Consider the following 13,810-nt stretch of genomic DNA (forward strand, 5'->3'; position numbering starts at 1 on the left):
ATAAACTGAAAATGGATTAGAGACCGAAATGTAAGAGTGGACACTATAAAACTGTTAGAGGAAAACATAGGAAGAACACTCTTTGACATAAATCACAGCAAGATCTTTTTTGATCCACCTCCTAGAGTAATGGAAATAAAAACGAAAATAAACAAATGGGACCTAATGAAACTTAAAAGCTTTTGCACAGCAAAGGAAACCATAAAGAAGACGAAAAGACAACCCTCAGAATGGGAGAAAATATTTGCAAACGAATCAACGGACAAAGGATTAATCTCCAAAATATATAAACAGCTCATGCAGCTCAATGTTAAAAAAACAAACAACCCAATCCAGAAATGGGCAGAAGACCTAAATAGACATTTTTCCAAAGAAGACATACAGATGGCCAAGAAGCACATGAAAAGCTGCTCAACATCACTAATTATTAGAGAAATGCAAATCAAAACTGCAATGAGGTATCACCTCACACCAGTTAGAATAGGCATCATTAGAAAATCTACAAATAACAAATGCTGGAGAGGGTGTGGAGAAAAGGGAATCCTCTTGCACTGTTGGTGGGAATGTAAATTGATACAGCCACTATGGAGAACAGTATGGAGGTTCCTTAAAAAACCAAAAATAGAATTTCCAGGGGATCCAGCAATCCCACTACTGGGCATATACCCAGAGAAAACCATAAATCAAAAAGACACATACACCGCAATGTTCATTGCAGCACTATTTACAATAGCCAGGTCATGGAAGCAACCTAAATGCCCATTGGCAGTTGAATGGATAAAGCAGATGTGGCACATATATACAATGGAATATTACTCAGCCATAAAAAGGAACAAAATTGGGTCATTTGTTGTGATGCTGATGGATCTAGAGACTGTCATACAGAGTGAAGTAAGTCAGAAAGAGAAAAACAAATATCGTATATTAACACGTATATGTGGAACCTAGAAGAATGGTACAGATGAACCGGTTTGCAGCGCAGGAATTGAGACACAGATGTAGAGAACAAATGTATGGAAGCCAAGGGGGGAAAGTGGTGGTGGTGGTGGTGGTAGTGGTGTACTGAATTGGGCGATTGGGATTGACATGTATACACTGATGTGTATAAAATTGATGACTAATAAGAACCTGCTATGTAAAATAAAATTCAGAAATTCAAAAAAAACAAAAAGCACCACAGATGTGTGCTGTCCAGTTTGGTAGCCACCAGGCACATGTGGCTATTTAAGTTGAAATTAATTTGGATCAAACAAGATAAACTATGTCTTCAGAAGCCACATCTCAAGTGCTAATGGCTACTTTAGAGGCCAGCACAGATAGCGGACGTTCCTATCATCATAGGAAGTTCTACTGAACAGTGCTGTGCAAATAATTTGTTGTTGTTATATTATTGTGCAGTATATGATAGGAATGTCTGCATTTTATTTTCTATTCATAGTGAACTTTTAGATATGACCTCTGCCCAGTATTTGCTTTTGTTTCCTTTCTCTGCCCTTAAGAAACCTCCGTGAATTTTTATAGTGTACAAGTCTTATCTGAGTTTTTGATCAAATTTAGTGTTATATTGTAGTGGGCAGCTTGAAATTAGACTAGTTTGAAAATGTTTTCTGTATTAATAATATAGAAAAGTGATTTTACAAAGTTGTTGGGTTGTTTTTTTCTTTCTTTCTTTTTCTTATTTAAAGTCCATCTTCTGCACAGTTCCCGTTTTTGGGAGAAGTACTGCCTGTTCCCTCGTCCAGCATTGATTGTCACACTTTGCAAAGTTAAGATACCCTAAATGTTGGTATCTTTTACACAGTTTCCTCCAAGCCCCTTGTTTTTTTTTTTTTTACTTAAATAAAAACCGAATTTCTCAGGGAAAGAAGATTTTTACAAGCAATTTCGGAGCAGAATTGATTTTGGTGTGTGTTAATGCAGACAATCTGCCCAGTGTTAAAATGTTACAGAGAAAAAAACCCACACAAGCTGCCACGTTCGTGTGATCACACCAAAATAGCAGCTTGTGTTTGTATTTTCAGTCTCCTCGAGGTGGACTGCAGGCACACACGAATGAGTGGCTGTACTTGGTGGTGTGTGTTGTGATTTTATTTGATGCCGGCACAGTACATGCTTGTGCGTTCACGACCAGCCTTCGCATATGCACTTGTTCACAGCCACGGAAGTGAAAACTACAACACAAGCCGCTCTCTCTGAGTTGTCGGCAACCTGTGTGTGTGTTTCCTAAATATTAAAGAGGGGGAGAAACAAATTTTCAGGAACACAAGAAACAATTCTTCTGTCAAATGGCCTGTAGTCCTTCCTCATTTGACAACACTTAAGGTAAAAATAAAATATTGGATTCTCGTGGTTGCATATATATATTTAGAAATATGTATTTTCCTGTACTGCTCATGTTTTTGATGTGTATTTTTCTCATTTCTGTTCCATTTAAGCGTGCAGATTCTTACCACACATCTGTCCCGATTTATGGGGTATTTTTAAACTTTAAAAAAATTTTATAGTGTTTGAGTGACAATATAGGTGTATTTGCTGCAGTCGTGGTGCTTTGATTAGCATCCTGGCACTCCCTGTCTGTGGGATTCGGGAGCAGCGGTCCATGTCGTGGCAGCAGAGTTACATCACTCTGAGCAGCTGACCAGAATTTTTACTTTTGAGGTCCTCCTTGTAAATTAAGCCAGAATTTTTTAGCACTATTTATAGTTGTGGGTTCACATATTGATTATGAGAAGGTTAAAAAGGAAAGTCTGGTGGGTGGTAAAGTAATGCCTCATCCTGAAACATTCCTAGTTGGCCTATCCTGTTCAGTAGGGTAACAGTATTTTCGGAACTTTCACACATTTGGAATTGACACCACTTAAGTACTTCAAGGGTAAATGCTTTCAATTGCTTTAAAATTTTTTCTTAATTGCTGAAAAAGTGCAAAATAAAGTCTGTATTTTCAGTGTGACAAAGCCTTGCACTTAAAGTGCATATTTCTATCTATCTATTTTTTGTCTTAATTTTTCACCTTTATGGTATCAGTAAAAAATTTTTTTTTTTTTTTTTTTTTTAATTTGAGACAGAGAGGCAGTGGAGTAGAGGGCTTGCTACGTAACTCAGGGCATTGGAGAACTAGAAAGAACCTTGGATGAAAACCTCTATTTGGATGGTGACAGATACCACCCCCTGAAACTCCAGCCCCAACTGCCCTGTCCTATCATTCTTTGATATTTCCTGTCATCCTAACCCTTCTGCTTTGTCTTCTCACCTGTATGGCGATTTCAAATTCCCACCTTCACTGTTAGGCTCTTGGAGACTTTCCTGCTATCCTCTTGGGCTGGATCACACCCTTGTCATCACAACAGATTCCTGCTTTCTTTCTGTTCACCTCCAGTTTATGGCCTGTGAAAACTATATGTTGCTTATGTATTCATTAGTTGCAAAAAACGGGTAGCCGAACTGTCGTCTGACCTTTGTTATGCTTTGCCTTTTCACCTCCAGCCCTTGAGTTCATGATTTCATTCTCATTTTTCGTTGGTTTGTTTATTTGTAGGTTTGTAGATTTATTTACTCATTCAACAAATGCTACTTGAGAAATTACTATGTAGCAGCTACTATTCCAGAAGTTGAGGATCCTGATAAGGAAAATAGTGTGTCTTCTGTTCTTTTGTAGACCCTGCGTATTTTATTGTAATTATCTTCCTTTTAAAAATATCTGTAAAATGTCTACTTTCTCGCCTAGATTTTCTTAAGTACTTAGTTTTTCTGTTCTATATCTTTCATATTCCCCAGTACCAGGCATCCATAACAGGCATTTGTGTCGTTGGTAGTCATCTACTTAAGTCCTTTTATTTTGCAAACGCGTAAAGTTGAAGCTCAGAAAGAATGACTTAAGAAAATACAACTTGTTAACAGCTGAAATGGAAATAACACCTGGGACTCCAGGTCTTTCCACAGATCTGTAACGTTTTATGTTAATCTAGTTTGCCTGAATTTAACGCTTTCTCAGTTCTAGAAGCATTTATCAAATACTTTGTGTATGCAGAGCACTCTGTGGAGCACACAGGACACGAAGGCATGAGTGTTATCTCAACTCTTACTCAGAATGTTCTAGAGATTCAATACATAGCTACTGTTTCTGCCCTCTGGGTTTCATACGTTCTAATGTAGAGTTTCTCACCCTTGGGAGTATTGACCTTTTGGACCAATTAATTCTTTGTTGTGAGAGGCTGTCCCACGCAGTGGGGTGTTAAGCAGCGTCCCCGACCTCTGGCTGCCGAGGGCTCTTTGGGGCATGATTTTTAGATCTTTCCAGGGCATCAGGGTGTCTTGTCTGACAGGAGGTTCTCTGATGCACTGCTTTAGAGCTTTCTGAGATCTTAACAAAGTATTTTACATTCACACCCTTGGTTTCATCTTTGGACCTTGTTTTCCTGACTGTGTCTTATATTTGATCTTTGCCCAGAAGCAGTGTCTTAAATGCTTCATTTGTGACGAGAGGATGAGAAGGAGAAAAGGTTGTATTTTCAAGTCCAGCAAGCCCCAGCGCCTCTGTGTTGAGCAGTTCTTCCACTTTCCTCCTTTTCCATTCTACTGTAAATAACAAGCAACACCAGGCAGCACCTTCCGCACTGCCTGGACAGTCTCCTTGGCTAGATCACCCGGTGTATTAGGTACATTTTCAGTATTCCAAATAACTAGAGGCTGCTGTGTTGTCAGTACATAATAAGGAATCTTTTCTCTCCACTTTTCTTGTGATGTTTTCCTCACTTTGATTTACGCCCTCACTGGCAGCCTCGTGGGCTGTCTGGCTAATCATCTCTTTCAGATCCTTTAGTCTTTCAGTGGGGTCTGTGCAAGGTCCTTCCAGCTCCTGTCCAGTCCTATAGACACCTCTACCACATATTTTATTGTTTTTTAAAAAACAGCCCAGTTTCAGGTATCAAAACCTCTTATCGTCATCTATTTGCTGCATAATACATCAACCAAAATGTAATCACTTGGAACTATAATCATGTATTGTATTTCATAGTTGCTGGAGATCAGGAGTTTGGGAGCAGCTGTGGTCCTGGCTCAGGGGTCTCTCTTGAGCTTGCAGTCAGGTGTCAGCTGGAGCTGCGGTCGTGTGGAGGCCTAATGAGGGCTGGAGGACCCCTGTGGGTTCCTCTCCATGTGGGTCTCGCCATGGCGCTGCTTAAGTGTCTTTTCTCCAGAGGATTCTTCCCCTAAAGCAAACAATCCATGGAGGAAGGGCAGTGTGTTAAAGAATTGGCAGATGTATTTTTAAAACCACCACAGTCCATATGTAGCTTCCCAAGTTTCCCAGATGACCTTTTCCATTCTGTCCAGCTGGAAGGGGAAATGTGGATGGGGCCTGATGGGGGCTGGGGGAAATGTGAATTTTGTGGTCACATGTCATGGCCACTCCCATCCCAGTGGCCACAGCTCACTGAAGAGGATGCTGGGAAGTTCAGTCCTGCCGTGTACCTGGAATGAGGAGAAAGCAGATTTGTTTGAATAGGGGGGATGGTGAAATCATCAACCAAAGTAGGGAGGACAGGAATAAAAAATACATAGTGTGCCTCCGTTCATTTTATATCAAATTGCTCCTCTGTGGTTTTAGCTTGATTTTTTTTTTCAGTTTTTCTTTAATAAAACAACAAACCAGAGAAAGGTATTATAGTTATTTTGGTGTTTAATAGTATTCTAGGGAGTTTTCATCTGCTCATTTTAAATTTTAGATGGATGCTGGTAGTGAAGTTCTGGTTTTAAAGTACCCACGTAACATCAATTATTGTTCCTTCAAGCCCTCCTGTGCTGCTCCGTCCTCCTGCTTGACTATAAACCTTCCCCAAGGGTTTTATTTTTTCCCTTGGGGCATCTTATTGAATACTTGCATCTTCAGTAATTCAGCTGGGCCCAGTGCTTTGTCTGTTTTAATACTTCTAATTACCTAATTATGTACTATTATGCAGTGACAAAGCCCTTTGTCATTTCACTCTTTTCTTAACCCTTTTCTTGCTTAGGAAATGTTCTTTTTGTCTCTTTGTTGTCTGAGGAACTCTCCATCATAGACACCCCAGATATTTGTCTAGCTTCCCTTCATCCTCTGTCTGTGTTATGAGCGACCACAGCCCTGTGCGAAGTTTCTGTGTCTTTCCAGTTAGCTCCCGTCAGGCACCTGGGTTCCTGGTTACTGGGTCTGACGTTGTTGTTTAGCTGTACTCCATCCCTCACCTCCTGACTTGTTCCCATATGCTGCAGTTGCATGGGAAGATATCCAAAAGGCGAATAGAATAGTCTGGTTATCATAACCTATTTTCGTGACAGAATTAGTGTCATTTATCATTCATAGAGCTTAGATGTCCACAAGCATCCATGAGTAAATATAATGGAAACCAACTATGTTTTTCAAAATTATAGTGATCTGTACTTCAGGATGACTAAAAATTGACAAGGGTAAATTTTTCTTTATATATGTATTTTAGATAATAATGAAAGGAAAAAGGATAAAGTTGTAGTCTTGCCATCTGACCACCTCTAATGAATTAATACACCTAGGCAATGATCATCGATCATCACAGAAAGAGAAGCTAAAAATGTATGCCTCCTGATGGAGGTACACAGTACCATCTGTACCCGTTAGCTATTGCTGCATTGTAAACCACCCCAAAGCTTAAAAGAACAGCAGAATTAATTTTGTTGACGAATCTCCAACTTGGGTAGGGCTGAGCAGGCAGGTTGTCTCTGTTCCACATGGTGTTGGCCAGGCCAGCTTGAAGGTTAAGGACTGGGATCATTGGAAGATGTGTTCACTTTCCTGCCTGACTGTTGAAGCCGGCTCTCAGCAGAGACCTCTGGAGCTGTGGCTGGAACACCTCCCCACGGCCTCTCCTGTAGCTGCTTGACTTCTAGCAGCACAGCGTCTGGGTTCCACGATGTGTCCAGACGGAGAGGCAGACAGAAGCTGTGTCGCAGCATCGCTTGTGCTGTCTTCTCTTTGTGAGAAGCTCATCACTGAGGACAGCACATCTGCAGAGGGAAGGAAGTTAGGCTCCTCCACCTTTGTACGGGAGGAGTGCCAAAGAATTCGTGAACATGTACTAAAGCCACCATGCCACCCATGAAGGTTTTTGTTGAAAGTTGAACCTGAACCTGATGAAGTCTCTAGACCTACCTACCAGTTTATAGGAAATACAGCAGGGGGCGGGGGTGTGGAGGTGGGGGGTGGGGCGCGGTGGGGAGGAGAGGAATGTGTCACATAACAAAATGGAGGAACAATAAGTAAAATTCAGAATGTGGGAAGTTTCTACAGGGTAAAGAGCCTGGTTTCTTTAACAAATACATTGTAAGAGAGAGAGGGAGAGGGAGAGAGGAAGGAAGGGAGGGAGGGAGGGAGGGGCACGTCTATGGAGTAAAAAACTCCTAAGAGATATATCAACAAGTTGCAGTGTAAATTCTTGGATCTTGATTGAAACAAACTGAAAAATATTTAGGGAAATTTGAACATTGATTGTATATTTGATTTAATCAATGGATTATTTTTATTAGTTATAGTGTTAAAGTGGTGCTATGGTTATGTTTTTAGAGAGTCTTTATGTTTTAGAAATACACACTGCAATATTATGGGTGTAGTGATGTCTCAGGTTTGCTTCAAAATGCAACATTGAGAGAGGAGGATATGTAAAAAAAAAAAAAAAAGAACTGATTAATGATGAAGCTGGGCGATGGCTATACTGCAATTCAGTCTACTATTGTCTCTTTATAAATGCTGGAATTTAAAATGAAAGATTATAATGAAAAGATTATATATGAAAGATTTTAGATAAAGATTTTTTTAAAACTTAAGTTGAAAACTATACTGCCTACGAATGTGGGGTTATTTCAAGATACAAACCAAAACTCACACAGCGGACTTTTATATCTCTTGATGTTAGTTTGCACTATGTAAAATTTGTCTATTTAATACCTGCACACATCTTGAGAGAGAAACTCCTGCATTTTAAATATTGATCTATTAAGTTAAAACTGAATTATCGGGCTTCCCTGGTGGCGCAGTGGTTGAGAATCCGCCTGCCGATGCAGGGGACACGGGTTCGTGCCCCGATCTGGGAAGATCCCACATGCCGCGGAGCGGCTGGGCCCGTGAGTCATGGCCGCTGAGCCTGCGCGTCCAGAGCCTGTGCTCTGCAACGGGAGAGGCCACAACAGTGAGAGGGCCCGCATACCGCAAAAACAAAAAACTGAATTATCACCTTTTTTTCCATCAGGTAAAAATGTTCAATGGTATTAGTCTAAATCACATCATGGAATACTTTAATATTAATTTCTCTTTGCTTTTTATCTCTATCAGAGTTTCATCCTCACCTGTTTACCATCTCCACTTTCATTTCTGGCCAAATGCAGGAATTAGTTCTCTTGACTTTCATTTTCTAATAATAATTTAGAATTTATCTTCAGTTCCCATTTATTGTGATTCTTTTCTCCTTTTACTTTCCTATCAGATGGTTTTGGCTTGAGTGAATCATAAATGTCTCTAGTTTCAATCCTAAATTTTTTTTTCTCTATCTCATCTTTAATGAATATACTACCATTTCTCTTTTTTGCATGAAACTGTAGAGTCACTATTGATTTTTCAAAATCTTCACAGTTGTTGACTCCAGCCTCGGTCTGTATTCTGTGATTTTTGTTATTGTCTCAAAACCAGATTTGCCTTTCCAGTGATATTCGGGTTAGACTACTGTTCAGATTACCTGCCCTGAATCAACACCAGATGTTAGGGAAGCTATTTTGAAACTTAAAACCTATCATCAAAGCTGCTTATCACTATTCCTAGAGAATCTACTCACTACTTTTCTCCCTTTTATTTCTGATTCCTATAGATGGAATGCCTTCTTACTTGAAGCCTGTTAATACGAAACCAAGTATTTGTTGTAGCAAATATGTTATTATTCAGGTATATTCATCAACCTTATGACCTAGGTTCTTCTGTGTAACTTTAAACTCATGGAATTTTACTTCAATGCATATCTCTGACACATTGTTTAGCAAAGCAGTTGGGAAGTACTGCTAACCTGCTAACTACCCAGATATACTGGAGCAGGTATTAATCTCTCTGCTTCCGTTCTCCTTGCCTGTTACCTTCTGAGCTGGACTCTTTCACCTTATAACTTCTCTGAATGTCATCTCTTTTTCCAGCTTCTTTTGTTTCTCTTTTGGAACTCTTCTGAAATCTTTCCCATGTTACTTGTTTGATGCTGTGGATTCTTCATCAGCATTTAGAGAGCACCTCACACTTTTCTAAAAAAGAGGATATCCTGAAACTTCCTAAATTGACACTTCAGCATTGTAGACTAGAATTGTGGATGGTGTGCTATCACATAGATATGCTCTGTCTGCCTAATACGCGTTTTCAGTTGATTGGGTATTTGCTAAAAGTGGGTGATTTAAATTATCTACCTGCAATGTGATCCTTATAGATCTCTAGTTTTTAGTCGTGCGAGTGGTTAGTATGCATTTAAAGGAAACTGTGAATTGATATGTAATATAATTTACATTTTTAGTAGTAAGATATTAAATTCTTACTTTATATAATTCATGGATATTTGTTACAAAGTGAATGTTGTAGGTTTTAGTACTTTCTCCCATAGTCCATTCAGATTGCAGTGACTGTAGGGAATTTGGTGGTGCCAGTGTTCATAGACAGTTTCCAAAGCATAGTTATGGAAGGGGGCACACAAAATCACGCATCCGTGTGATCTGTCCAGATCCTGGGACAGGAAGCCTACTTCACGACAGGGCTAGATTTAAGTCATCTGATGAGGAAGGAGGGGAAACAGTTTCGTCTCAGAAGGGTTACTCTGTTTTTACTTTAGTGACTAAGTTTTCCCAAGAAATTTCTTTCCAGCATTTTATTAACTACTTACCTATCTTTCATCCTGATTACTCTAATTTGGGATATTTGACTATCTAAAGGTTTTAGCAGCTTTCTTTTGTCCCAAATAAGTCATTTAACAAGTTTTTCTGTTTCTTTCCTGCTTCAGTGCATTTGACACCTTTCTGGACCTTCTTTGGCTTCTAAGATATAGTTATTATTCTTGCTCTGAATCTACTTTCAGGTAATTTCTCTCCTCTTTAGGAGCTATGGTCACTTGTGCCTCGTCAGACTCCTGAGCTTCAGTCTGGGCTGTCTGGAGGGCCATCACATTAATCTGGATGGCTGTCTGGAGGGCCATCCATCTCAGGCATGGACTTGAGATAACGTTGTTCAGACCCATGGACTGTTGATTACCGGCCCCCCAAAGGAGAGGCTTCCTTGTTGGTAGAGAACAGGTCAGATACCTGTGTCTGGGGACAAATTGTACATCCAAGGGAATTTCAAGCAAAAGTCAAATGAACAGAGGAAGATGAAACAGGCTGTAATTTATTATAAAAATTAGGCCCAGGAAAGAGATGCTTCACAAACCGCCTGAACTGGAGAGAAAGTTCTCACTCTCACAGGGTGCCCGAAGAGGATCAGAAGGAAGCAGAAAAGAGCAGAGGTTGCCAGAGATAGGAAGCAGTGAACCATCAGAATATGAATAAAATAACCACTGCTGCCTTTACGAGACTAACGAAGGAGATTTTTCTGTTTCCGTGGTGCCGCGTGCCTCCGTGCTCTAGGCGCTCCTGCTTTTCAGCCTCTTGCGTATTTACTACATATTCTCGTGTTTTCTAGTTCCAATGTGACCTCATTCACATTTTCATCAACTAAAGTACCAGTACTCAGAGACTAGCAATCACTTCTCTTCCTGAACGTCTGCTGCCAGGCGCTGTTCTTGGTGCTTTCACATTATTTCATCTTCATCACAAGATCAGTATTATTATCGCTACTTATAGATGAGGCCGTTAAGCAGCCATTTACTCAAGGTCGCACAGCCAGCAGTTATGCAACAGGGATCTGAACTTCGGCTTTTCTTCTCAGGTTTGTGATTTTTCCATTTCACCTCAGTACAATGTCCTCTTATCTCCTTCCTGCAGTCTCTCCTCCTGCAGGCTTAATCCCACTTAGAGTTACTCAAATACTGTCTTCTTTGGTACTTCCCTATTCAGAAATGTAGAGTTACTCTGTTGCTTTTCCTCAGTTGTAAATACTGCATTCAAAGCTCTTTTCTACACCTCCCACCTTTTCTTCTGTCCTGTTGCCCTGCTGCCAAGTGGCAGTACTTCACAGAAGTATTGATACTTTCCTTTTGCATTACTAATACCATACAGTGCTCTGCATTTGGAATACTCTTTGCCTTCTATGTCTTCATAGCTTTCCTTCTGATTTGGTTACTTTTCCCACAGATGTTCCATGTTCCTCCTCTCCTAAAAATTCTTGTTCAAACCTTTTGTGATTGAACCCATTTGCTGCTTATTTCTAGATGGCATTCCTTCTTCCCTTATAGGCTCGTCTCTTGGTATTCATAGGAGATTAGTTCCAGGACTCCCACAGATACCAAAGTCCATGGGTGCTCAACTCTCTTGTATAAAATGGAGTAATATTCTCATATAATCTATGCATATCCTCTCATATACTTTAAATCGTCTCTAGATTTCTTATAATACCTACTACAATGTAAATGCCATGTAAATAGTGGCTGGCATGCTGGCAAATGCAAGTTTTGCTTTTTGGAACTTTCTGGAATTTTTTTTCCCCAAACATCTTTGATCCACAGTTGGTTGAGTCTGCAGATTCGAAACCCAGGGATCCACAGGGTCGACTGTATATTCACTGTGTATTGCACTGCTCTGTATTTGCTCTTTGGGTTGTTGCAGTCGTAAATTCTTGCATTATAAACAACTATTTAAGCTCCTTTCAGGTGGATACTCTTGCCCTTTTGTATTTCACATTACCTCAAAGCACCTGGTAGAATTTTTGATCCAGAGATCATTTAAGCAATACTGACTAACTCAGTCCATTTGAAGTCTGTGTTTTAATCAGATAAAACTAATGGTGTGGTCATGTATAATAATTTAAATCATGGTATTTGCATCAAAAAAAATAGGATAATGATTTTTTTTTCACAAAGTTGGTACTTACAAAATCACAGTATACCAAATGGGGTAAAACAAAGCAATCCCCACACCAAATGCACAGGCTATAATTTGTTTTGCTTAAAAACTGTTGTATTCATCATGCATATGATGACATTTACATACGAAGACATTTGAAATATTTAGATGTTGAAGGGTATCCAGTAGTTTCCCTTTTTCTCACCCTTTTTTCTTTAACACATGAGTCCCACCTATGGCATAAGTTGCCTGGCAAATACAGACTTGTACTAAAACCAAAAGCTGCCCATGGCACCTCTCAGAGATGAGAATTTGAGGGTAACTCTTGGAATTGTGCTAGCCGATTTCAATCCTGTGTTTTCTTTTTTCAGGTTTCCTGAAATGCAGTTTTTCCAACAAGAAAATGTGAGAAAAATTCTTACAGATGTTCTTTTCTGTTATGCTAGAGAAAACGAGCAGTTGCTTTATAAGCAGGTAATGAAAATATCGTACAGGTGGCATCCATTGACTCAGAATTTTCTATACAGCTTGACAAATGATAGAGCAATAATGTAGCCTTTATTGTATCCAAAGTTGCATCATAATAGTAAAGCAATCAAAGAGCTGCTTGTCAGCTGCATGGTGAGAAAGGTAAGCTCATTGACGCACATATGCTTCTTCCTTATTATAAGACATTCCACCAAATTGTCTTCTATGAGGCATTCAATCTTTGCTTTCAACTTTTGAGAGTTTGTTTATAAACAGCATCTTTGAAGGCAATCTAGTAATAAAGCTTTTCAGAGTTGTATATATAAATATTGTTTCTAAGTACAGCATTTATAAATATGTGGCATGTCATGTAGAGAATAATCAAATGTCCTTTTACTCTTCAAAATCTACCAGTAATATAACTGCAGAAAGTTCCTTTAAACTTTCTGAAATTTATATGATATTCTTGTGATCTTGATGTTTAATTCATCTCATTATTAAAGAAGATTATTGGATTATGTTTATTCTTTTCAAAATGTAAATTTTTAATTTAATCTATAAAGAAGTATCTAGGTTTTCATTTAACCTTATGGGGTTCCAATAAAAATACGCAAAGTTAGATATTTTTATGTATTTCTCAAAATGCATATTAAGTGAGAATTCAAACTATATTAATAAATTCTCCAACAATCCAAAGTTATGACATCCAACTGATGACAACCCAAATTCAGTGTAATATAACAGAGAACATCTGCATGGTGAGAGCAGTGTATTTAATTTGAGATAGACGTAATTTGTTTAAAGATAATAAATCAGGTCATATTACAGTTGTCCTAAATAATGTATTTGTTATTGTGTACATAGACTATCCAAGGGAACTAATTTTATCCTAGTTTCGATACTAATAATATGTCTTTATATTAATTACATGGTGATATTTAGCTTTTAGAATGGGAAATGGAAAAATATATCCTACTCATAATGGCAACCAAAACTATAAAATGTCTAAAAATAAATGTAATAATATAAAATCAAAAGCTATATGAAGAAAACTATAAATGTTATTGAAGCAAGAGTTGAATAAATAGAAAAGTGATAACGTGTTTTTAGGTGGGAAGACATTAAGTAAAAATATTACTTCTTCCCAAATTAATATATAAATGTGTTATCATTCCATTGATAGTCTAAGTGAGAGATATGGTTTTTAAAAACCGGGCACAGTGATTTTAAATTTTACACCAAGAAGCTTTATAGTCATTTTAATGGTGATAATATAGCTTAGTGGTTAAGATCACTGGCTCTAGACTCGGATCCCTTGATTTGA

The 13,810-nt window shown here is 38.7% G+C and overlaps 1 protein-coding gene across 1 annotated transcript in view; it reads left to right on the forward strand.

The window, feature by feature from the left end:
- The window catches only part of TBC1D5 (TBC1 domain family member 5), a 543,452-nt gene that overhangs the window by 306,675 nt on the left and 222,967 nt on the right, over positions 1 to 13,810 (forward strand). The window contains exon 10 of the mRNA XM_060149553.1: positions 12,390 to 12,492. Coding sequence (XP_060005536.1) covers positions 12,390 to 12,492 — 103 coding nt within the window. The remainder of the gene's footprint in view (positions 1 to 12,389; positions 12,493 to 13,810) is intronic.

Source organism: Lagenorhynchus albirostris, chromosome 5, assembly GCF_949774975.1.
Source record: "Lagenorhynchus albirostris chromosome 5, mLagAlb1.1, whole genome shotgun sequence".
In the NCBI taxonomy this organism is placed as follows: Eukaryota; Metazoa; Chordata; class Mammalia; order Artiodactyla; family Delphinidae; genus Lagenorhynchus; species Lagenorhynchus albirostris.